Source organism: Muntiacus reevesi, chromosome 3 (genome assembly GCF_963930625.1).
Source record: "Muntiacus reevesi chromosome 3, mMunRee1.1, whole genome shotgun sequence".
NCBI lineage: Eukaryota > Metazoa > Chordata > Mammalia > Artiodactyla > Cervidae > Muntiacus > Muntiacus reevesi.
In genome coordinates this window covers 124,025,260-124,048,243 of record NC_089251.1, presented here as the reverse complement: position 1 = coordinate 124,048,243, position 22,984 = coordinate 124,025,260, and the positions used below count along the sequence as shown (strand labels likewise).

General features: G+C 39.2%; 1 protein-coding gene across 7 annotated transcripts in view; it reads right to left on the bottom strand.

Annotated features, from left to right (window-relative positions):
* Positions 1-22,984, bottom strand: part of DOCK10 (dedicator of cytokinesis 10) — a 295,733-nt gene that overhangs the window by 67,740 nt on the left and 205,009 nt on the right. For all 7 annotated transcript variants that reach the window (XM_065930453.1, XM_065930455.1, XM_065930452.1 and 4 more), the window contains exons 15-24: positions 16,247-16,369; positions 13,814-13,893; positions 11,605-11,792; positions 11,041-11,106; positions 9,225-9,317; positions 4,287-4,410; positions 3,971-4,092; positions 3,507-3,593; positions 606-698; positions 50-168 (exon numbers count right to left, since the gene is read on the bottom strand). In XM_065930453.1, the coding sequence (XP_065786525.1) occupies positions 50-168; positions 606-698; positions 3,507-3,593; positions 3,971-4,092; positions 4,287-4,410; positions 9,225-9,317; positions 11,041-11,106; positions 11,605-11,792; positions 13,814-13,893; positions 16,247-16,369 (1,095 nt within the window). The remainder of the gene's footprint in view (positions 1-49; positions 169-605; positions 699-3,506; positions 3,594-3,970; positions 4,093-4,286; positions 4,411-9,224; positions 9,318-11,040; positions 11,107-11,604; positions 11,793-13,813; positions 13,894-16,246; positions 16,370-22,984) is intronic.

The window sequence follows — 22,984 nt, the reverse complement described above, 5'->3', positions numbered from 1 at the left end:
ATCATCACAGCTTATAAAATCTCTTCTCCCAAGGCTTTGCTATGAATACCTGGTCACAGTGGTGCTTATTTCATCTTCTTCATTCTGTACCAGAACCTTGAAGAGCTGATTCAAGATTATAGGCAGAAAACTCATGATTGCATGAATCTTTTCCACATTCAGTAAGTTCTGTTAAATTGGCAGGACAAAAAAAAAGTCACTGATTAAATTTAAAGCACATTCGACTGATGTTCATCTGGACTTGAATATGAATACAGTAGTTCACCTTTGTTTGACCTTATTTTTCATGGCATTTCTCATGACATACAGGCATGAGGGTAAATGTTGCAAAGACTCTACTTCTAATTAACTAATTTAGAGTCAATTGATTCTGATTTTCAATTATTTTTATTTTGGAGAAACTGATCTTTGCTTACTGTTCCATTATACAGACAGATACCTTTTAGGAACTGTGAAATAAAATAATTTCTTCTTGGAATTGATAAGGTGTTTAACAATCTTTAAGAATGATTACCCTGAAGCTTGCTACTTAATGCAAAATGTAAAGGTCTGTTCTGCCCATTTCCATCCTGGAGACCACTGCAGCTATTTGCACGTCATGTTACCTTACAAGAGCGGACGAAATTCGAGGTAGGTGACTGAGACATATCTTTCTCTCTTTTTTGGCACTGTTGGAAAAATGCGTTCACATGTGGATCCTGAAACAGCAAAAAAAGTATTGATATTTTTGATGACACATAAGCTGTGCAATAATCATGGTGATGGGAGGTCAGTCCTTCTGCAGGACAGATGACTTGATGTGAGGTGCTTTACCAAGAAGGCAGAGAGACAGACCTCTCATTTTCATGGATGTTCTGGCACACCAAGGACTTGACTTGAACCACAAAGTCTGCTTCCTTCCTATTTCATTCTCAGAGACTTGTTTCCTTCTGGGCCACGTGACAATGGCTAGAGAACGCCTTCTCTTGGCTCTGTTCCTCCTTTCCTCCCTCTTTTTTTTTCTTTCTTTCTTAAATTGCCTTCTATCATCTTCCTGTTCCTGCTTCGTCCACAGACTTCTATCATTTATTCTTATGTATTCTTTAATACACATGAGAATGGGTACAGTTTAATATGCACAGGGATATTTTCAGATTTAAAATGTCAGTGTTAATAAAAAAAATTAGGAAGTCCACCTGCCATCGTGAAACAAAAGTTGACTCCTGTCCTTTGTTATGGGCAGAATTGTGTCCCCTCAAAAATCCATGTGTTGAAGCTCCAACTCCCAGTACCTCAGGTTGTAACCAAATTTGAAAATAAGGCCTCTAAAGAGGTAATTATGGTGCTTAAGTGAAAAGTGAAAGTGAAGTCGCTCAGTCGTGTCCGACTCTTTGCCACCCCATGGACTGTAGCCCACCACACTCTTCCGTCCACGGAACTATGGTAGTTAGTGTGGTCCTAATCCTGAATATGACTGATGTCTTTACAGAAGAGCACACTTGGATATTCACACACAGAGGAAAGCCAAGGAGGGAGGCTTTGGAAGAAGACAACACTGCTGACACCTTGATCTCAGACGACCAGCCTCTACAATTGTGAGAAAACATACTTCAGTTGCTTAAGCAATCCCATCTGTGGTATTTTCTAATGGAAGCTGGAGCAAACCAATCTGTCCTTTAATGCTGTTTCCTGAAGCAAATGTCACATGGGAAATGCCGGGGGTCAACGTTACATATTCAGGAAGCGGGATACAGACTCCCTGGCGGCTCAGATGGCGAAGAATCTGCCTGCAACGCCAGAGAACCAGGTTCGATTCCTGGGTCAGGAAGATCCCTTGGAGAAGGGAATGGCAACCCACTCCAGTATTCTTGCCTGGAGAATCCCATGGACGGAGGAGCCTGGCGGGCTACAGTCTATGGGTCACAGAGAGTCAGACATGACTGAGCAACTAGCACTTTGACTTTTCACAGTCTTCTGGGTGTTTCTCTGGCATTTGTCAGCTCTAGAGGGGCATCTGTGGTTTGTGTGTGTGTAAGTAATAGTTTCAGTTTCACGTTATTTGTCAGATCCTCAGCAGGCATGGAGGAAAGAGCTCTGGGCAAGGAAAACCCACACCCTTCCTCTGGTCCTTCCATAATGCCCCTGAGATGGATACTACACCACAGTTTCCACACATACCTATTTTCTCACAATTAGACAAGTGCTTCAAAGGAAAACAGGGTGTCAGAGGGTGTGTGATATGATGATACAGCATATCTGAGGGGTCAGCGGACAGAGAAGACTTCTTTGAGGAGATGATATTTGAACCAAGATTTGAAGGATGGACAGGAGGTGAAGGACTGATGAGGGGAGGGGAGGCAGAGAGAGAGATAGCTTTCCTGGCTGAGGAAAGGCAGAGTGTCACAAAATCCCTGTGTCCTGGAGGAATGAAGCAGACAGAGGGCAGAGCGCATGAGAGGGCCTTGGGTCTTCGAAAACTGAGGTAAATACCGCTATGGAGGAAGGAAGACAGTGTCTCCCAGGGCGACGAGTCTGTGGGCAGTGGAAGCTGATGTAGAGAAAGGTAAGTAACGTGAGTCAGAGAGAGACTTGAGCCGTTTGGAGGAAAGTAGCTGGAAGCATGACAAAGAGAAACTCGGGATTCTGAGATACATAAACGCAGGATTTGGTGGAGAATGATCATCTTGTGGGACTTGACTGGGGCTGACGGCATCAGAGAAAAGGATTTAAGGAGTTACGGACAGAGGATTGGAAAAAGGACTCAATTTGGCTTGAGGCACCAGTGGTTATGGAAAGACATTTTGATCCAATATATGGTGGTACCTGGATTATTTCACTTTTCTTAGCAACCAAGTATGTGCTAAAGCAGCTTGAACCAAAAAAAAAAAAACCAAAAAAAACCACAAAACCAAACACACATACACAACTGCAACAACCAAATGTACATTGAATTTAAAAAAGGAGTAATATATATTCTATGTACAGGTAACAGTTTGCTTTGTAGTGTATAATCAGTATCATAAAAGTTCTCCCACTGTGCTAAAATAAGCTGCCTTGCGAGGGAAGGGGTGAATTTTATGGCAATATGACAGTGGTACTAGTTCCCTGTATATAGCATTTTGTAGTTCATGAGACATTTTCACATGCACTTTCTCATTTTGAACCTCACTACAATCTTAGGTGGAGATTTTCCTTTATTGTTATTATTTTCCTGATGAGGACATGGGATTGCAGGGGTGAAGTGACTTGTCCAAAGTCACTGGGTCAGCAGTTGACCAAAGTTGCTCTCAGATACAGTTTTGCCCACTTCATGGCCTTTGCTCCATGAGAGGAGGCTTGGGTAGGCATTGGAAATTAGACTGAGTTTTAAGGGAAAGACCCACAATTTTTATTTTAAATGTTTCACATTTTTATATGTTGGGTGGGGTCATGGGAAGCAAATCATCTTCCAAGGGAAGTGTCATCTTGATAAATACACTTCTGGAATTTTGGTCTGCAGCTGGATAGTATCAGGACAACATGCTCACCTGAGTGTTCACTGTTGATACAACAAATGTCGATAGTTTGAAAAGTGGTTTACCACCATCGACCCATTTAACATCACTCCCAGTGTGCTGCAAAAAAGAGTTTGTTACTGTCACTGTGGCAATTTGAGAGAAAGGAAATATCAATAAACAGGTTATTTAGTTTATGTTAATTTGCCACCTTGATCCATTAGTTTCACATTACTATAGAGATGGAAAATGAGAGATGCAAATACATTTGGCAGTATTAGTAAATGATACCAATATGATATCAGGGGAGCATTTTGAATAGATCATTTCTACTGGCCACAAACGAAACAAGGTATTGAAATATTACAGGTACAGTTGATTCCTAATTACAATGGATGAATACATAAAGGTGGGGTTAATTTAAATAGCCAAAGGAAGATAACCTCATGCCACTTTGCGCATGTATCTTTTCTCTTAAGTTATATGCTACCCAGTACCTTCCCATTTGCAGAATCTTGAAAGCTTAAATAATTTGGAGGCAGGCTTGTTGCTACTGGGATATTATACTCTTGAGAAGCTATCTGGTCATCTTTCATCAAAGGAAGCCAAGCATATCCAACTGTACAAAAGAAAAACAGAGAGGAAACTTTTCAGTACAAACCTTCATAGTGAGGAGTAAAAACAAAGCGATTTACCATTTATGAATACAAAACAGTTAAAAAACGCTAAATAAATCAGAGCTTTTCAAGTACTTTCCAATTCAAGTCCCAGAGATGACATGTATGGCTATGTCGGATTGCTTCTGGTCAGTACCTGGTGTTTCCAGCGCCTCCTTCTTTTTGGCGTTAGCTTTTGCATTGATGTCACAAGTGACATGATAAAAAGAGAACAGAATATGGTGTTTCTCATGAAGTTGTGTCGGGAGCTCAATCTTCACCTGCAATGAAAGAGATAGTAGCTGGGCTGAAACTCAAATCATTTTCCTCGGGGCAGGGCAAGACAAAGCATAGGCACTTTAACCTTTTAAAAAGTCTTTAACCGAAAGCTAGGTCCATGTTTAATAGTCAGCACTAGAAGTACTGATTTAATTCTTAGTACTATCCATCCTGCTAGCACTAATGCGTCAAGATTATATTTTTACTTCTTTATTGTGGTGGATGATGGTAATTTAGACTACCCAGTTTTTCTCCTTAGGTAATTTATGTCATCATGGGCAAGCTCTGGGACATAGGTTTGAGCAAACTCCAGGACATACTGAAGGACAGGGAGGCCTGGCATGCTGCAGTCCATGGGGTCGCAAAGAATTGGACCCGACTGAGTGACTAAACAACAGATTCCGCCGTGAATTAAACACACACACACACACACACAGACACACATGTATGAAAAACACACAAGGAGACATAACTGTACAATGTAAATAAGGCACAGATTAAGGACTTATCACCAAGGACATGAATTAAGTTGTCCTCGCCTCCCAAAGGGTGTGCATGGACCAGTTGCACAAGCATCCTCGGGAGCTGGTTAGATGTGCAGAAACTCAGACACTACTCCAGACACATGGAATCTGAATCTTCATTTTAACAAGATCCCCAGGCAACTCATAGGCCTCTTGTTGAGAAACAGTGTAGCTGGACATGATGGACTGTACCCCTTTTTAAAAATAACGCAAAAATACATGTGATGTATACTGCATAAAAAATACATTGTTGTAACTAAGTAGTGAGTCATTTTGTGCAGAGGTCATGCTCCAGTTCTATAGGTGGTGCTTCTAAATAAACATAAGCATAAAATTGATATAGGTGAAGAATATACATAATAAGGGCTTCCCAGGTGACTCAGTGGTAAAGACTCCACCTGCCAATGCAGGAGATGCAGGTTTGATCCCTGGGTCGGGAAGACCCCCTCGAGAAGGAAATGGCCACCCACTCCAGCTTTCTTGCCTGGGAAATCCCATGGACAGAGGAGCCTGGCATTGGGGTCACAGAAGAGTCGGACATGACTGAGTGACTAAACAACATACATACAACATAAGACGTAATGAGGAGCATCCTCCTTGTTCCTGGAAAGAAAGGTTTTTAAATCCTCTACATGTCATACTTGTCAGGTTTTGAGCCTCTGTCATTTAGTTCCCTCAACAGTCTTGTGAAGTAGGATGGTACAGAGGAAGCAACCAAGGCAAGAGACGTGAGGGGGCTTTGAGTCATTTAGGAGGACAGACTCGTCAGTAATTACTAGGACCTTCCAGGACAAGAACATCTGTCACAGTGGAATCCCAGGATCCCAGGCAAGTAACCTACATTCAGCTCAATATTAGCAACTAGGTAGTTTCTAGAACATCAAATCAAGCAATGAGGTGATAGTGAAAGTGAAGTGAAAGCTGTTCAGTTGTGTCCAACTCTTTGTGACCCCATGGACTCTACAGTCCATGGAATTCTCTAGGCCAGAATACTGGAGTGGGGAGCCTTTCCCTTTTCCAGGGGATATTCCCAACCCAGGGATTGAACCCAGGTCTCCCACATTGCAAGCGAATTCTTTACCAGCTAAGCCGCCAAGGAAGCCCAGAGACCCAAGCAAATTATCTACCAATTTATTTATTAGACTCTGTGCATCTATATAGCTAGTTAATTTATTTTTACACTGTTCAGGAGAGAATTTATTAATAGATTTTCAGTGTCATCCCTGGGACAGCAGTATCAGCATCACTTAGAAACTTGTCTAAAAATGTAAATTCTCGGGCCGCATCCCAGACATATACAGGATCCAAATATTGACGGGGGCGGGGTGAGGTTTCAGTAATCTGTGTTTTAATGAGCCTTTTGGGTGATTCTACACCTGGTAAAGTTTGAGAACTTCTGAATTAGAATGGTTTGCAGCTTACATATATTCGTTACATGCCAGCATGCTAACCTGGTAACAAAAGCCAATGTATAGTTCAAAGCATGCAATAACTAACAATGCAGTTGAATGAAATTTTCTTTTATTAGCCAGAGCACATAGGAATGAAAAAGGTGCTTAAGAATTCCAGTTAAACTAGATATTAAGGCAAATACTCCTCATAAGTAAGTACTGCAAATATTCACATTATATTTTTAACAGTGTCTTAGAAGAATTGATAGCCATGCTTATAATTAATGCAATCATTTTTTTTTGCAATACAAAGAAGAAAATGGTTTTGAATCTGCATGGCATAGTTCACTAGGCTGTTCATTAGATACACATTCTCCTGTGGAGAAGCTCATGGCTTTTACAAGGATCCCAGGAAGTACATGAGAGGGAGAGAGATTAAAAGCCATACTTAACTCTAAGAACATTCTTTTTTTCCTTTTAATCTTATACGTTGACAGAGAATGCGCCTTTCAGGTGGGCTTTGTCAAGGGGTCAGTACTGTAGTAAATATTCAGTAATACGCTAATAGACTTTTCTCTTAATTTTTTTTTCACCTCTGTCCTAAATTTATTGGGAAAAAATTAAGAGCATTAAACGGATGTGGAGGAAGGAGAAAACGTTCCTTAAGTCTGTGGTTTCATCAGTGTTCTTTTAACAAGTTTAAAAATGGTCCGAGTGTAACCAAGAGTGATAGGCAGAATAATAATCCACCCCCCCACCACCACAATGTCCCCTGGGGCTTCCCAGGTGGTGCTAGTGGTAAAGAAGCTGTCTGCCAATGCACGAGACATAAGAGATGCAGGTTCGATCCCTGGGTCGGGAAGATCCCTTGGAGGAAGTCATAGCAACCCACTCACTCCAGTATTCTTGTCTGGAGAATCCTAAGGACAGAGGAGCCTGGTGGGCTGCAGTCCATAGGGTTGCAAAGAGTTGGGCCCCACTGAACAACTTAGCATGGGAAGATGTCCCCCATGTCCTAATCCCCTGAAGATATGAATATGTTTCCTTACACGGTAAAAGGGACTTTGCAGGTGCGACCAAGTTAAAGGTCTTGAGATGGGGAGATTAAACCAGATTAGCCCAGGAGAGCCAATGTAATCACAAAAGTCCTTATCACAGAAGGCAGAAGAGTCAGGGTCATAAGAAATGTGAGGAGAGAAACAGAGGTCAGAGTGATGACACTGCTGGAAAGGGTCAAACGCCAAGGAATGTGCGCATTTCCAGAAACTGGAAAACCAAGGTAAGGATTCTCTCCAGAGCCTCCAGGAGAAATGGAGCCCTGCTGACACCTGATTTCAGCCCTGGACACCCATTTCAGAGTTCTGACCTGCACAACGAACTACAAGATCATCAATGTGTGTTATTTAAGTCACTAAACTGAGATAATTTCTTAGAGCAGCAACAGGAAATTAATACAAAAGATGTGATATTTTTAATCCCAGACATCATACTGACAGGTTTCATGAGTTCAGACCTTAGTTTAATGGTTAGAAATTATTTAATTATTGGAACTTGTTTTTCTGAAGCTACTTATATTACCAGCTGACATATGTTTAGTAATTTACCATTAACCCAATGAAGTTTTTTTTGTTGTTTTTTTTGTTGCTTTTTGCCACGCTGCACTGTTTATGGGATCTTAGTTCCCCGATGAAGGATTGAACCCAGGTTCCTGGCAGTGGAAGTGCAGAGTCCTAACCACTGGACCACCAGGGAAGTCTCCCAGTGAGTTTTTCACATGTGTTATAGAGAGTGGTGAAGCTTCAGGCTCTGCAGTCACATGGCCTGGCCTACATTTTGACTGTCACCTCATAGTTACACGCCCTTGGCAGAGTTGCTTTCCTGACCCCCAATTTCCTTATCTGTAAAGTAGGAAGGCGTGAAGGTTCATTTTATGTGTCAACTTGACTGGTCCATGGGATGCCCAGATAGCCAGTTAAATATGATTTCTGGGCGTGTCTGTAAGGCTGTTTCTGGAAGAGACCAGCATTTGAATTTGAATTGAGCCAAGTAGATGGCCCTCCTCATGTGGGTGATCATCATCCCATTGAGGTCCAGAATAGAACAAGAAGGCTGGGGAAGGTGGAATTCCCTCCCTGCCAAACTGCTTGACCTGGAAAACTGATCTTCTCCTGCCCTTGGTGCTGCTGGTTCTCAGGCCTTCAAACCTGGCCTGGAATCTACAATACGCACTCTGGTTCTCAGGCTTTTGAACTACACTAATGACTTTCTTGGGTTTCCAGCTGGAGATGATAGACTGTGGGACTTTAAAGCCTCCTTGTACTAAATTATATCTATCTATCTATCTTCCTATTGGCTCTGGTTCTCTGGAGAAAGCTGAGTGGATGAAAGGAGATGGTGCGTACTTGGAGGACAGTATGGTGCCTGGCACATAATAAAAGAGTCTTAAGAAGCGGCAGAGTAGGTCCTGAGGGGAGGGGGTCCAAGCTCCTTCGATTACTATAAAGATTATAAGCAACAAGGCCGGCTCATACTCTCGCCTTTTTTGTTTTGTTCCTTAAGACATGAAATGCTGCTACTGATTGGTAAGAACTATCTAACACGATCTTTGTTACAGTAGCCAATGAAATAAAAGGAAAAAATTCATCTAATTTAAAAGGAATGATATAATAAAAATTTCACACTTTAAAAAGACAATCATATGCTGAAATAAATGAATTTTCAACATAGTCCTGGGGCAACTGTCAATGAATGTAGCTTTGGAAGCTTGGTTATGTAAACACCTGCTAAGGAATGTCTTGAGTCGGAGGTGTAGTCAAGAGAAAGCGTTTATCATCATGTATTATCTCACCCACTCACACATCTTTTAAGGAGCTGCTGAGGGCAGGAAGTCTTGACCCTTACCTCATCCGAGAAATCTGGATTCTGGGAATGGTGCAGAACTGCAGTGTAGGCAGCCGAGGTGAAGAGGGGCCCTCCGGGTTTTCCATAAATACACTGTTTAAAAAAATCATGAGTTGAATAATTATGAGGGTCTGAAATTAACCCTGAGCACAGAAAGGCCACAACTTCTTTCAGTTCCCCATTCTGGAACAAAGATAAATTTTGTGATAACTTTCCAGGCTTAGCTGACATCTAATTAACCTTGAACTTCTTTGATCTGCTGTCCTGTATTTATTCTACAACGGGGCACTGTTGAAGAAAATATGAAGGCTTTAATTCACTCTGTAGATATTACATAAAAACTGAATATCTGTGTCAGTTCACTACCTAACTTTTGATTACTGGAGATAAGAGACTGTTCACTTCTGATTCCTGCAGCCCATGGTATCCAACTCTGATCTAGAGTTTAAGGTTATCAGTCCTGGGTGACCACAAGGCTTGGTTTGACCCCAATACTTGACATGCCAACCCCCAACCAAGAATGCCGGAATCCTAGGGTGGTTCCAGGCTCTACCATATTGTATTTTTCTTCTATCTCAGGTCCTAATCAGGCCAGTGGATGGGGATATGGTACTTCCTTGTTACAGAAGTCTCTTTAGCCCAAGGTTCAGAGTCCCTCTACTGAAGTTAGCTGTATCTCTGAGTAATGCTCTAGAATGCAGTGAAACAGGTCACACATACCTGCCAGTACTTTTCATTTTTAAGAATTTTCCCCATAAGCAACGCTCTAACAGGCCTGGTGTGTTTGCCATCTGCTCACTGCCATTGTTCGCCTGACAATTTCATTTCATTTTAGTTTTTCTCTCCTGCTGCTAATGCTATTGTGGAACTTGGAACCTGAGGAGGCTGAGAGTACCTTAGGACAATTTTAAAGAACTCTTTCTCTCTACTCTGCATGATTCATTCAATCACTCAAATTGATTACTGTTCTTCTGAAAAATGCTACCACCCTTCTGAGTTTGGAGAATACAACTGGTCCCTGACAGAGTGCTTTAAGAGATGATCTCAGATAATTGTCGGGGTTAGCTAGAAATTAGTTTTGTCCTTTACTATCTCTTTCCTCTGATTCATTGAAACTGGGAAGATCTGGCTGCAGGCCCACTAAAAAGAATTTTCCACTCTATTTTTATAGGTTACTTTATGTTGTTTGAAGTGCCTAAAATAAAAACAGCACACATCAAATATGAACTCTGAAAAAAGCCATCTAGTTGCAGTTTTATAGGTTCAAACAGCCCAGTTCATACAAACCTCATAGTTTTATTGATCTTATTAAATCATGTGATCAACAGCAGGGAACAGCTTCCCAGGGCCATTTCCCAGGTCCTCAGGCAGATGGCCACATGGACCTTCCATAAAAGTGAGCATCCCACGGGGCACCTGCATTAGCCATCAGGCCAGTAGGAGCAGCCCTTCTGCACAGACCACATGAAGCCCAGCTGGGATGTGGCATTTGAAATCAAGTACGGTGAATTCATGAGACGCAGGCTAATCTTTGAAAAGGGCAAAGACTTCCAGCGGGGAATCTTTGCATTGATTTCACACTAGAATGCCTTCCTTTTTTCCAAATCATGAAAAGCTAAGCGGAGCCATGAGACTGGCATTTCTAATAGATCTAGTTAATGGTGGCTATTCAATCAGGTACATGTTAGGAAACTTAAAATAAATGTACTAAGTGTTCCTCTTCCAAGCACACTAAAATAAAAGCCTCTCGGTGGTGGAGGGAACCAGGGCACCTGCCTCCCTCTTTATGCTGCGTTCCCTCAGGGGCTTGGCTCACCTTCAAGGGCCTGGCATCCTCCTCATCAGAATTTTTGAATTCAATGCACACGGTTATATTTCGTGCCTGAAATTACAGCAGAGGAAATGGACATTGTAATTTCCTGTTAGATAGCATCACAAAACAATCCAAGTGCCTAAAATAAGTAGCTTCTAATTAAATCTGAAAAATGTAGACTAGCCAACATTTTCTTGTGATATTATTCATAGTGCTTAGAAATAGCAGAAGGATTTGGAGAAATTATTTAAAAGGGAATAAAAGACTCATATTGAAAGTGCAGGTATGCTATTTTCAGAGTTTTTCTTAATAAACTAAAAATAGAGTCTAGAGCAAAATTATTTAGGGCTGATTTCAGAAAGGATTATTCATATACTACAAAACGTGCATCCTTAAATATTTTTAAAGTAAAACTCATCTCTGCCTCTCATTAAACATTTTCTTCAAATGGTTTTCTATCCCAAAGTGTTGGCTCATAGTAATTTGTATTTGAACTTTCAAGAAGCCATCTTAATATGGTCTAAATAGGGTAGCGAGAGAGGATGATATTTCAGAAACATATCATACCTTGTTGAAACATTTCTGGCTATCATACTTGAGGTGCTTGGGGTAAATGTAAATCTGATTTTTGTATACTCTATAAGGACGGCAACACTTTGTTGAGTCATAAATAAATTCCTCCACTTCCACTGTGGGTTCTGGTTTTGCCGTCACATTGAAAGGCTTGACAGGAATAAAGGACGATGTTACACAGTCTTTAAAAATCAGAAATAAAAGTTTGTCATTGAATATGATCATAAGTGAACAAGACTTAATCTATTTAAAAGTGAATCTATTCAAAACAGAAATTCCATACTTGTATACTAATTTACGTTAAGTTATGCTGGCATGAAAAATTTGTAGGAGGCAAGCATGACAGATAATTAGTGATATATTTAACATCAAAACTAATGTCTCAAAAAACTGGCAAATCTTTTTTTTTTTTTCATTTATTTTTATTAGTTGGAGGCTAATTACTTCACAACATTGTAGTGGGTTTTGTCATAGTTATAAATCCAAAAGATTTGCCAAAAAAAAAAAAAACAAAACTGGCAAATCTTTTGGATTTATAACTATTTTCTTTTTGTAATAAGTTTCATATAAAAAGTAAATTTTAGCTAGAGATCCTCTGAGCATACTAACCAGGCTGAGTTCGACCCCTGGGTTGGGAAGATCCCTTGGAGAAGGGAATGGCAAACCACTCCAGTATTTTTGCCTGGAAAATCCCACGGACAGAGGAGCCTGGTGGGCTACAGTCCATGGGGTCGCAAAGAGTCAGACATGACTCAGCGGATAACATATATAAGATAAAGAGTAGTCCACTGACCTTAACCATAACACTATAAAAATTGATCTGTGATGGAACACAACTCTGTCCAATGGATTTATTATTGATAGTACCAATGGGCTTAATAGTAATTTTCCCTATGGAATGACTTCATAATATTGGTCATAATCACCCCCTGCATTATTAGTTACAATTGTTTCTTCAGTTTTTACCATCTTTTAAACTCTAATCTTGTAAAAACAGCCTAAAAGGGGGAAAAGACCATGAAGAATATATAAATCAAAACTGGTCACTATATAGTTTGGAGGCTTCAGCCTGCAGTACTGAAAGACAGCAAGGCCTTATACCTTCCTTTACTCCATCTGGAATCTTTCTGTGCCCAAACAAGCAAAATGGTTAGCTAAATATGCTTGGGAATCAAATTACAAGATTTTTTTTCCCCCAAAAAATCATTTATAATTTTTTTATTGCATGTTTAGATTTCTCTGATGTTCTCTGGCTCGTTCAGAGAGAATATTTTAGCTTTCTCTTTCACTATTTTTCTTTTCCCTAGGTAATAACATCTACGTCCCACACGTCAGGTAGAGGAAATGGCTTAATTTATCTTCTGGTTTTTCACCCCAATCAATATAAAAGTGATTTGGAGCCATGGGTTAAGTGAGAATGCTTTTTTTTTTCCTCTTCATATTACAGCAACTTGTGGAAAAATCATAAGGATGAAAAACTTAATAGTGCTCATGGTAATTCAAATATCCTGTGATAATGATCCTTTTCCTGTTTGTAGCTCTTTTTAGAATGCCTTTACTCATTATTTGCACCACCGAGAAAGTCACTAAAAAGCGTAATAAGGAGGAAAAAAACAATCTCACCACTTGTAAATAAATTCTGAAGATCTTACTTATAAATTAATGAAACTGCTTCTGAAATTTAAATTTTCACTAACATAAATGGACCATATTCTGAGAAAGATACGTGATCTCTGTGTAATGAGAGTCTAGAAACATCCCAGCTATAACTACGGCGTGGCTACCTGGGTAGCTACACACGGCGTTTGGGGTAGCCCCTTGGCAGTACGATGTGGCATTGCCCAATGTGGGTTAGGTTTGTCAATACATCTGAAACTGACTGCTTTCCTTTGCAATCCTTCAGTGTTTGAGGATTAAGTGATATAGTGTAATATCCTGCTAGATGTATGGTGTATACCAGATGAATACTAGGTTACTCTGAATATAGTTCCTATCTTATAAAACTTATAAGACTATTCTAATGGAGAAAGAAATCCCAAATTTTTACATGATAATGAATTAGTTATCCCAAACCTTAAGAAAAAAATCCCAAACTAATCTTTGTAACAAACCATCTATCCAACCAACCAACCAACCAATCAACCAACCAAAAAGCCACTGAATACTCAAACTGTACAAAGAAACCATGACATCATCATCATACTTGGATGCTCCAAAGGAATGTTGTCGACAGCAATATCCAGGCTTCCAGGAATGGTCTGTGTTTTGCTTATTCTGTCAGCTCTGTGAAAGTACGCCAGCATAGACACACACACACACACACAAACACACAATAAGTTAATTCTAGTTGTCAAGGAAAACAAAAACCAGTCAACTGTAATTCTGAGCTTTGATAAGAATAAACAGTGGAACCCTAAATAACCTGTGAATAATTTCATTTAGCTAGTTGAAAACTAAAATGTATGTGATTTTGCAAATAAAAATTAAAAATCAGGGAGGGGTCAAGTTATAGATATTCTGAAGGATATTTTAAACTTGTTTGCACCACTTCAGATAACCACTTATATAGCCAAATGAGTACAATATAAATTCTTATTTTTGGTAAATGGTAGATAGCTTTTGTTAACAAAAGGTACTAGTATTTGAATTGGTTTAAATGATTCACTTTCATGGGGAATTTTTTGAGAATTTTTTAAGGCAAGGCTGCTTTTTGCTATAACTGCTTTTTCCCTCCTCACCAACAATCCAGGGGGAAAAGGGACCTTTCCTTGACCCTGGTTCTTCTTCTTCCACCCTTGAAAGTGTATGTAGACTCTTCTTCATCACCTAACCCTGTTCCCACATTCATTCTAATTTATGAGTCCTTGAATTTCTTTCCCTTCCTCTTTCCTAAAACCTTCTCCCCTATTTTCCTTTATAGTAAGGTAGAAGTTGTTGATCACAGTTTCAAATGTTACCCCTCTCAGGAAATCTACTTTGAGAGGCAGAATAATTATAGCATTGGGTCAAGTCATCTCTTTCCAGCTTGTGAGAGTTGATGGTTATATTTTCAGTTATTTTGCCTGCTAACTATAAAACACAGCCATTATTAAAAATAAAATTATATAAACTTACCATTAAACACATTACATTAAACACCAAGGTAATAAGTAAACTTTAATCACTTAGTAACTGTTTTACTACATGGTGAGATGAGCCATGATCTTGAGGTTATTTACATCTAACTGTGTGGTGGAAATGTCATGTAATAGTGTGCACATTTCTTCCCAACTCCATGTTTGCTCAAGCCCCACTGGTAGCTTGAAATCAGCAATGGTAGGACAATTTACACCATAGAATTTTGCTATCAGTACAAATCAGCTTTTCCCTGCCAGAGGTCAGGGGTAGACATTTATCAGCACACTACTAAGAATACATGTCATAAGGTGTGAGGTATCTATGAAATAATCTAATCTCACAGTATGGCACTGGGTATTCTAGATGCCCTCTAAGTGTTATAATGATTACTTTCTTTGCTAAACACCAATAACATGGGTTTCATGACAATATGATCTTCCATTTTGCCCATTCCTTTCGGTCGTGTTACAACTTTTCATGTTTTAATACATTTGGAAAAAAGTAAAGAGGAAAAGTATACTTATTTTCTACTTAGTGACTATAGGAGTTTTGATCAAGAAGTTTGAAAAGGGGAGGATCTCCCCATGTAAAGAGTGGTACTGTAGAATCACAAAAAAGTAATATTGGCTCAGTTCTACTTTTATTTTGCTTTCAAAGGTTTATATTTTTTTCAGAACAAAAAAGGACATTGAGCAAACTTCTATTCTAGTTAAACAGAAATATATAATTTATTGAAGATACATAAAATATTAATCATGTTTCATAGCAGTATATTATTTTAGTTCTGGATAGACAAATTAATTGATAAGAAATTGTTGATTCTGAGATGGGAGAGGCAGACAGCTAATATTTGGTTAAGAGGCAGAGGATACAAGTATCCTGAGTGTGTCAGAGTACTAATACTTTTAGATAAGTTATGTATCATGAAAGAGCTTAACATCATCACATCATCACATTTCTGTCTGTCCCTTGATATGCTTCCTCTTAAAACCCAGCCACCATGCCACAAGGAAGCCACAGCATCTGATGGAGAGGCTCCCATGTTAAAGAACCAAGCTCTCCACCCCACAGTTCCAGCCAAGCTCCCAGCCAACAGCCAGCACCAACTTGCCAGTCAGCAAATGCACTATCTGAAAAATGGGTCCTTTAGCTTCATTTTCCCTCTTCCAGTTGATGCCATAAATAGAAGAAACAAAGTCTCACCTAGCCATGCTCAAACTATGGACTCAAGAGTAAAAGTGATGTTATTTTAAGTTACTAGATTTGGGGGTGATTTGTTACATAGCTATCAATAACTGATATAATTTAATGTTTCACTCTCCTTCTATATTATTCTGGCAAATTTACTCTTAGGGTGTCAGTTGGGCATATGTGAAGTCATCTGCAAAGCATCTGTTTTCTGAAGGAAATTGGTACTTGAAGAATCTGGTAATTAACTGTTGTTTTTTCAGAAATAATAAATCAACAGTAGCAACGTAACTGATTCATGTTGATTTCAAGAGTATCCCCCAGGTCCTACCTTCTATAATCTGATACTAGTTTCAGGAGGTCCTCAGTTGAAATCTTGTTACTTTCTTGTCTATACAGTGGTGAAAATCTTGAATCTCTGTCCACATTTCCCTGGTTGTCCTTAAATACTGATCTGAAAGAAAACAATATTTATTCAGTTTAATATTTGGCGTGGGAGGGAGGTAAGAATTCTACTTCTGAACCACAATGCTCCCCTCTTGGTATTTATAGGGTATCATTTACCAAGCTGTATTTTTAAGTTGACTAAAGTGATTCAACTTCCCACTTAAAATGGAAAAAACTCCACAGAACTTATCTAGTAAAGAGACAAGAAAACTTCTTTGACAAAAATTTCATTGATATACTGTATTTGTTATCTTTAATTTCTTATTTTCAACCTAGTATCTAAAGTGACAGCAGCCCATATTAATTACATTTATTTATGATTTAGTAATGTATCAAAGCCATAGAGTATTAGGAGTGTGGAGAGGAATAGGGACACAGGTTATTACTTTTTCATTATTTCCTGGTCAAGCTAGGGTCATGTTGGGTTGGGTGGTGCCATTAGAATTTACAAGTAAAGGAAATGGGATAAGGTGGTGTAGAGAGGCGGACTCTTTAACATTTTCATGGAGATAAAGGTTCCCATGTCCTAAAGTTTAGGACAGAGACAAAGATAAAATCGAAAACACCTGAGTAAGCATTTTGTATTTTTTTTTCATTTATTTTTATTAGTTGGAGGCTAATTACTTTACAATATTGTAGTGGGTTTTGTCATACACTGACATGAATCAGTCATGGAGTTACATGTATTCCCCATCCCGATCCCGCATTTTGTATTAAACAAAGAGAATACCATGAACCTGGACAATTTGTTTCCTTCCTTGATCTATTTCAATGGGATTATATAGATTTAGTTAAAATGCCTAAAATTTTTTCATCCAAATAATATAGTAATGTGAGGCAACATTTCTTGAAAAGCAAATTTACATAGCATGTTTAGTGCCATTTTTCTTCCCTATAATTTATCATATTCTGTGCCCATTGAAGAAAAATTAAACCTATGTGGAATTGATTTTTCTTCAGAGTTACAGAAATGCTGAATTTTTATTTCTTCTAACTTAAGAACCTTAACAAGACTATTACTACTCTTTAAATGAGCTAAAGATTTCAAAACATAGGCTGAGAAGGTCATTTAAATGGCTATCTGATCATAGAGATTGAGTTCAGTGTCAGGTCATTTAGAAAATGGGCAAAGAAAGGATCAGAATGATATTTTTAGAATACTTCATCCTTTCTCCTTAGTTTTTCTATTGTGTGTGTGTGAAGTAGCAACTGAGAGAGAAAAAAAGAAAAGTCCTCTGTGAAATAACACTGTAGGAGCTATGAATATGAATCAGCTATGTGCCATGTTTAGCCGTGTCTGACTCTTTGCGGCCCCGTGGACTGTAGCCCACCAGGCTCCTCTGCCCATGGAATTCTCCAGGCAAGAATACTGGAGTGGTTTGCTATTTCCTTCTCCAGAGGATCTTCCTGGCCCATGGACTGAACCCTTGTCTCTTGCATCTTCTACAATAGCAGGTGGATTCTTCACTACAAGGGCTCGGCCAGGGATTTCTCAGAATGATATTTTTAGGATCCTTCAACGTTTCTCCTGTTGTTTTTCTGTGAAGTAGTGACTGAGAGAAAAAAAAGGTCCTCTCTCAAATAACACTGTGGGAGACAAAATGAAAATATTTAACTCAAAGATTATTTTCATTTATATATTATCCAGGACTTCTGTCTGATTGTGTGTCATTTTTTCCAACATAGGAGGAAGTTAAGCTGAGTATTTTTTTTAAGGGTTAACCAGTCACTTGAAATCTATTGGTAGACTTGAGCTGTATCACTGATTTTTGCTCTTATCCATAGCTCTGTTGTGGAAATAGCTCAATTACATTGGAAGCATTGTGAAGAACACAGTGTTACAGAGGAGCACGGATCACAGCACCACACACTCTGTCCCTGCTTGATAAATATGCTAACTGGCAGGAGAGCGAACTCATTCATTTACACAGATGGTTTCAGGGTTGCTGAGACATGTCCCGTTCAAACTGCCAGAGTTGAGCAAAGATTGGTGTGCAATGATCTCAAAGCCTTGACGTGTTGGGTGTGATTGAAAAAAAAAATGCTGTGCTTAGCCTAAAGGTAAAGAAGCTTAGGTATATGAGAGCTTCATTCATAAGCATGAATAGCTGTGATATATAGAAAGAATGAAGAACCAATGTTTTTGAACTGTGGTGCTGGAGAAGACTCTTGAGAGTTCCTTGTACAGTAGGGAGATCCAACCAGTCAATCCTAAAGGAAATCAATCCTGAATATTCATTGGAAGGACTGATGCTGAAACTGAAGCTCCAATACTTTGGTCACCTGATAACGAAAAGTTGATTCATTAGAAAAAACCCTGATGCTGGGAAAGGTTGAGGGCAGGAGGAGAAGGGGGAGACCGAAGATGAGATGGTTGGATGGCATACTGACTCAATGGACATGAGTTTGAGCAAACTCCAGCAGGAAGTGAAGGACAGGGAAGCCTGGCATGCTGCAGTTCATGGGATTAGCGACTGAACAACACAGAAAGAACTGAAGCACATTTTTGTGGCTTTGGAAGACAAAACATACAAGTGACTATCAAGCAGTTTAAAAATGTGTATATATTATATATGTATACATATGTGCATGCATGCATGCTAAGTAGCTTCAGTTGTATCCAACTCTTTGTGACCATATGGACTACAGCTTGCCAGGCTCCCTTGTCCATGGAGTTTTCCAGGCAAGAATACTGGAGTGGGTTGCCATTCCCTTCTCCAGGGTATCTTTCAAATTTAGGGATCAAACCCGTGTCTCTTATGTCTCCTACATTGGCAGGCAGGTTCTTTATCACTAGTGCCACCTGGGAAGCCCCGTGTATACATACGCATATATACATATATATATATCTGAAGAACTGTCTAATCATTAGAGCTATAAAAAGACAGAACCACTCTGGGACATACTTTAGTTTTTGTCACTGGAAGGATCTGAACAGAGGTTGGACAACCACTTGTTGGGGGTGTTGTTTCACTGTCTTTTATAAATGTGTAGATAAAATAATGAAATTTTTGTTTTAGTCTTGTTTAATTCTAAAGAAAATCCAGCATTTTACTCTGGTCCATCTGGAATGTTGCATAGGACAGAGAAAAGAAATAAAAAACAGTCTTGTCCTGCAGAGGAAGAGAAATATGGTATGACACCCTTTACATGTGGAATCTAAGAAGAAATGATACAAATGAACTTACAAAACAGGAAGACTCACAGATTTAGAAAACAAACTTACCGTTGCTGGAGGTAAGGGTAAGTTAGGGACTTTGGGAAGATCATGTATACACTGCAGTATTTAAAATGAATAACCAACAAGGATCTGTTGTATAGCACAAGGAACTCTGCTCAATATTATATGCCAGCCTGGGTAGGAAGGGGGTTTGAGGGAGAATGGATACATGTATATATATGGTTGAGGCCCTTCACCATTCACCTGAGACTAAGATAATATTGTCAATCAGCTATAGCCCAATACAAAATCGAAAGTTTAAAATTTGGGAAGAAAAAAAAGATTCTTGTCCTGGATTTAGGCCCACATAATTCTGAGCCTTACATTGGTGGAGAGAGCTTTATTTAACAGCATGGCACATTTGTAAAGGTCGACTTTCTCCTGAATCAATGAGCGTACAACACCATATGTAGCCATCTGAACTTGTTCTCTTTACCTACTCTCAATATAGTCTTTTTTACTATAAAATGACACTGCAGCTGGTGCCAAAAATAAGAACATGCACCAAATTAGCCCTAGATAAAATGTTCACAGTGATGAATATGTGTGTCTTGCAGCTGGTGGGATGATTGCATCGGGGCAGAAATATTATGACTTTGTAAGCTTATTATCAACTTTAGGCTATTTAGTGGCAGTTGATTTTAAGGGCCAAAGGATTTTAGAGTACACTCAGAGCTGCAATCAAGAAAATCTAATGGAAAGAAAAAGGAGTCAGAGAACCAGGAGTATCAATAGGGTATTCAAATAAGACAGCAGGCTGGCTCATGTCAAAATGACATGAGTAGCAAGGAGCCCTCCCCTGGCTTGATCAACAATTTATTTGAAACAGTTTCTACACTGTGAAGGGAAAGTTAAAATCTTCTTTGTTTGTATGTTGTACGTGTTTTTGTGGTTAGATTTTCTCAACTGTTCTGTAGCCCGCCAGGTTCCTCTGTCTATGGAATTCTCCAGGCAAGAATACTGGGGTGGGTTGCCATTTCCTTCTCCAGGGGATCTTCCTGACCCAGGGATTGAACCTGGGTCTCCTGCATTGGCAGGCAGATTCTTTACCATCTGAGTCACCAGGGAAGCCCCTAAATAACACTTTCCCAAGTGGTCTAATAGGAAATCTCAAGAACTACACTGCTAACCATTTTCCCCAGTTGCTAGAGAGATTTCTGTAAATGTAAATCTATATTCATATACACATATTGCTGGTGTACTTGGTGGTATTTCCTAACCTACGACCAAATCACTGATCAGGCATTCATGTGGCATGAACTTGCGGTTCTGTTGGCTTTCCTGTCCTAGATATAAATACTTCAGTAGTTGGTAATATCACCAACCTCCCTAGAAACTTCATCTATCTTTCCTCCAGCACATCTGACCAGACAACTCCAAAGTAGAAATCTTGCTGCTTTTCCTAACTGCTCAGTTTCTTTCAATAATGGGCAATTCTTTCACTTCTTTCTCCCACATTATTATTCACTGTCCCAAATTGACCTGAAAAGACTAGCTGGGGGGTGAATATGATCTTTATAGAGACTTTTATTTTTAGAATTTTCTTGTCTCTTATTATAATTATGAATGGACATATCACATGTTCAAGGTCCTTCTGCAGCTCTTTTTCTGGAACTATCTGTTTGTGGATTTTGTCTGTTTTGTTTTACTTATTTTTGGCCATGCCAAGCAGCATGTGGGATTTTAGCTCCCTAACCAGGAATTGAACCTGGGCTCTCTGCAGTGGAAATGCAGAGTCCTAACTCTGTACTGCCAGGGAAGTCTGAGGACTTTAATAATCAGATTAATGACTTCTAATAATGGCTGTCTTTTATTGGTTACATAGTTGTACTTGCTGATCCCTGAAATAGTAAATTAGGTATTGACACATCTCTCTTGTATATTCAAAAAAACCTAGGTAAACAGAGACTATAAGTTCTTGTCTAAATTCACTTGACTGGTAAATAGAGTTGAGACTTAGAATCCAGCTCTAGCTCTAAAGTATCTATTTATAACAATGCTCAGGATAATTCTCAATACTTAAAAAGAACATGTGTTCACCATTATAATTTTGCTACACTGGAATAGTTCACCTTGCAAAAGGACATCCTGCCTTTGCCCTCCGACTCGCCCAAACTGAGTTTCCTGTGGGAAATGACAATACTTATTAACATGAAAAAGTTTGGCTTCCAAATTATAACTAGTCATCCTTCTTTTTTTCCTGTTTTTAAAATTAACTTTTATTGGATTATAGTTGTTTTACAATGTTATGTTAGTTTCTACTGTATAGCAAAGTGAATCAGCTATATGTACACATATATCCCCTCTTTTTTTGGAATTCCTGCCCATTTAGTTCACCTCAGAGCATTGAGTACAGTTCCCTGTACTATACAGTAGGTTCACATTAGTTATCTACTTTATACACAGTATCAATAATGTATATATGTCAATCCCAATCTCCCAATTCATCCCGACCTCCCTTTCCCCTCTTGGTGTCTATACTTTTGTTCTGTGCATCTTAGTTATCCTTTTTCTTGAAGCTTATGAGGAATAAAAAGAATTAAGTTCATTATAAAGGGTTCATAGTTCCTAAACAGCATCTGTTTTCATACAGAATGGGGAGAGATATTAAAGGAGATAAAATGATATTTATGATGTGCTTTATGACAGACGCCTTTGTGCTTATGATTGCACTACGGTTCGCAAGGCAGGTGTTGTCAGCTTCATTCTGTAGATGGAGACCCTGAGACTCAGAAATGAAACTGACTCAAAGTTACAGTCTATAAATGGCTCCTGATCTGGACCACATTTGTCTCTTTCTCCTTAGAGGCTTGCCTTAGGGCAAACTGATTCCTACAGACTACATGAGTTTACCTTGAATACTGCTGCCCCAGATTTCCACACTTCTCCTCCCTGCACCTAATGACTATCTCCAACTTTCAATACCAGTATCAAAGTTATGAAAAATATTGGTGAGTGTACCCTGGTTCTTCACCTCACTGGATACGGTAAGACCTGAAAATGGCATAACTAACCAGTTCCCCCTTCCTCCTGTATTTTAAAGTTCTTTGCATTGGGGTGTAATCAATATTCAAATGGATACCCAATAGGTGCTCTTTTTTGGTAGCACTAATTAATCCTTATTAGTTCATTCAGTTTGTACACTGTTGACCTTTTGCCATGTCTATGCCAGGCTCTTCTTCCTTTAAGAAATTAAGTACTGATAAAGACACAAGAAGACCGAGAGAGACAACAGTAATTGATGTTTAAATAGATCTGAAAGGCCAATTTTTGTTCTTTATGCAGAGGTTATATATCCAGGTGGGTGACTCCACAATTAGTGTCCACATAACTCGGCCTTTCGCTCAGAGAGTCAACTGGTACTGATAAACGTGGTTACACTAATAAGTGCCAAAATCAGAG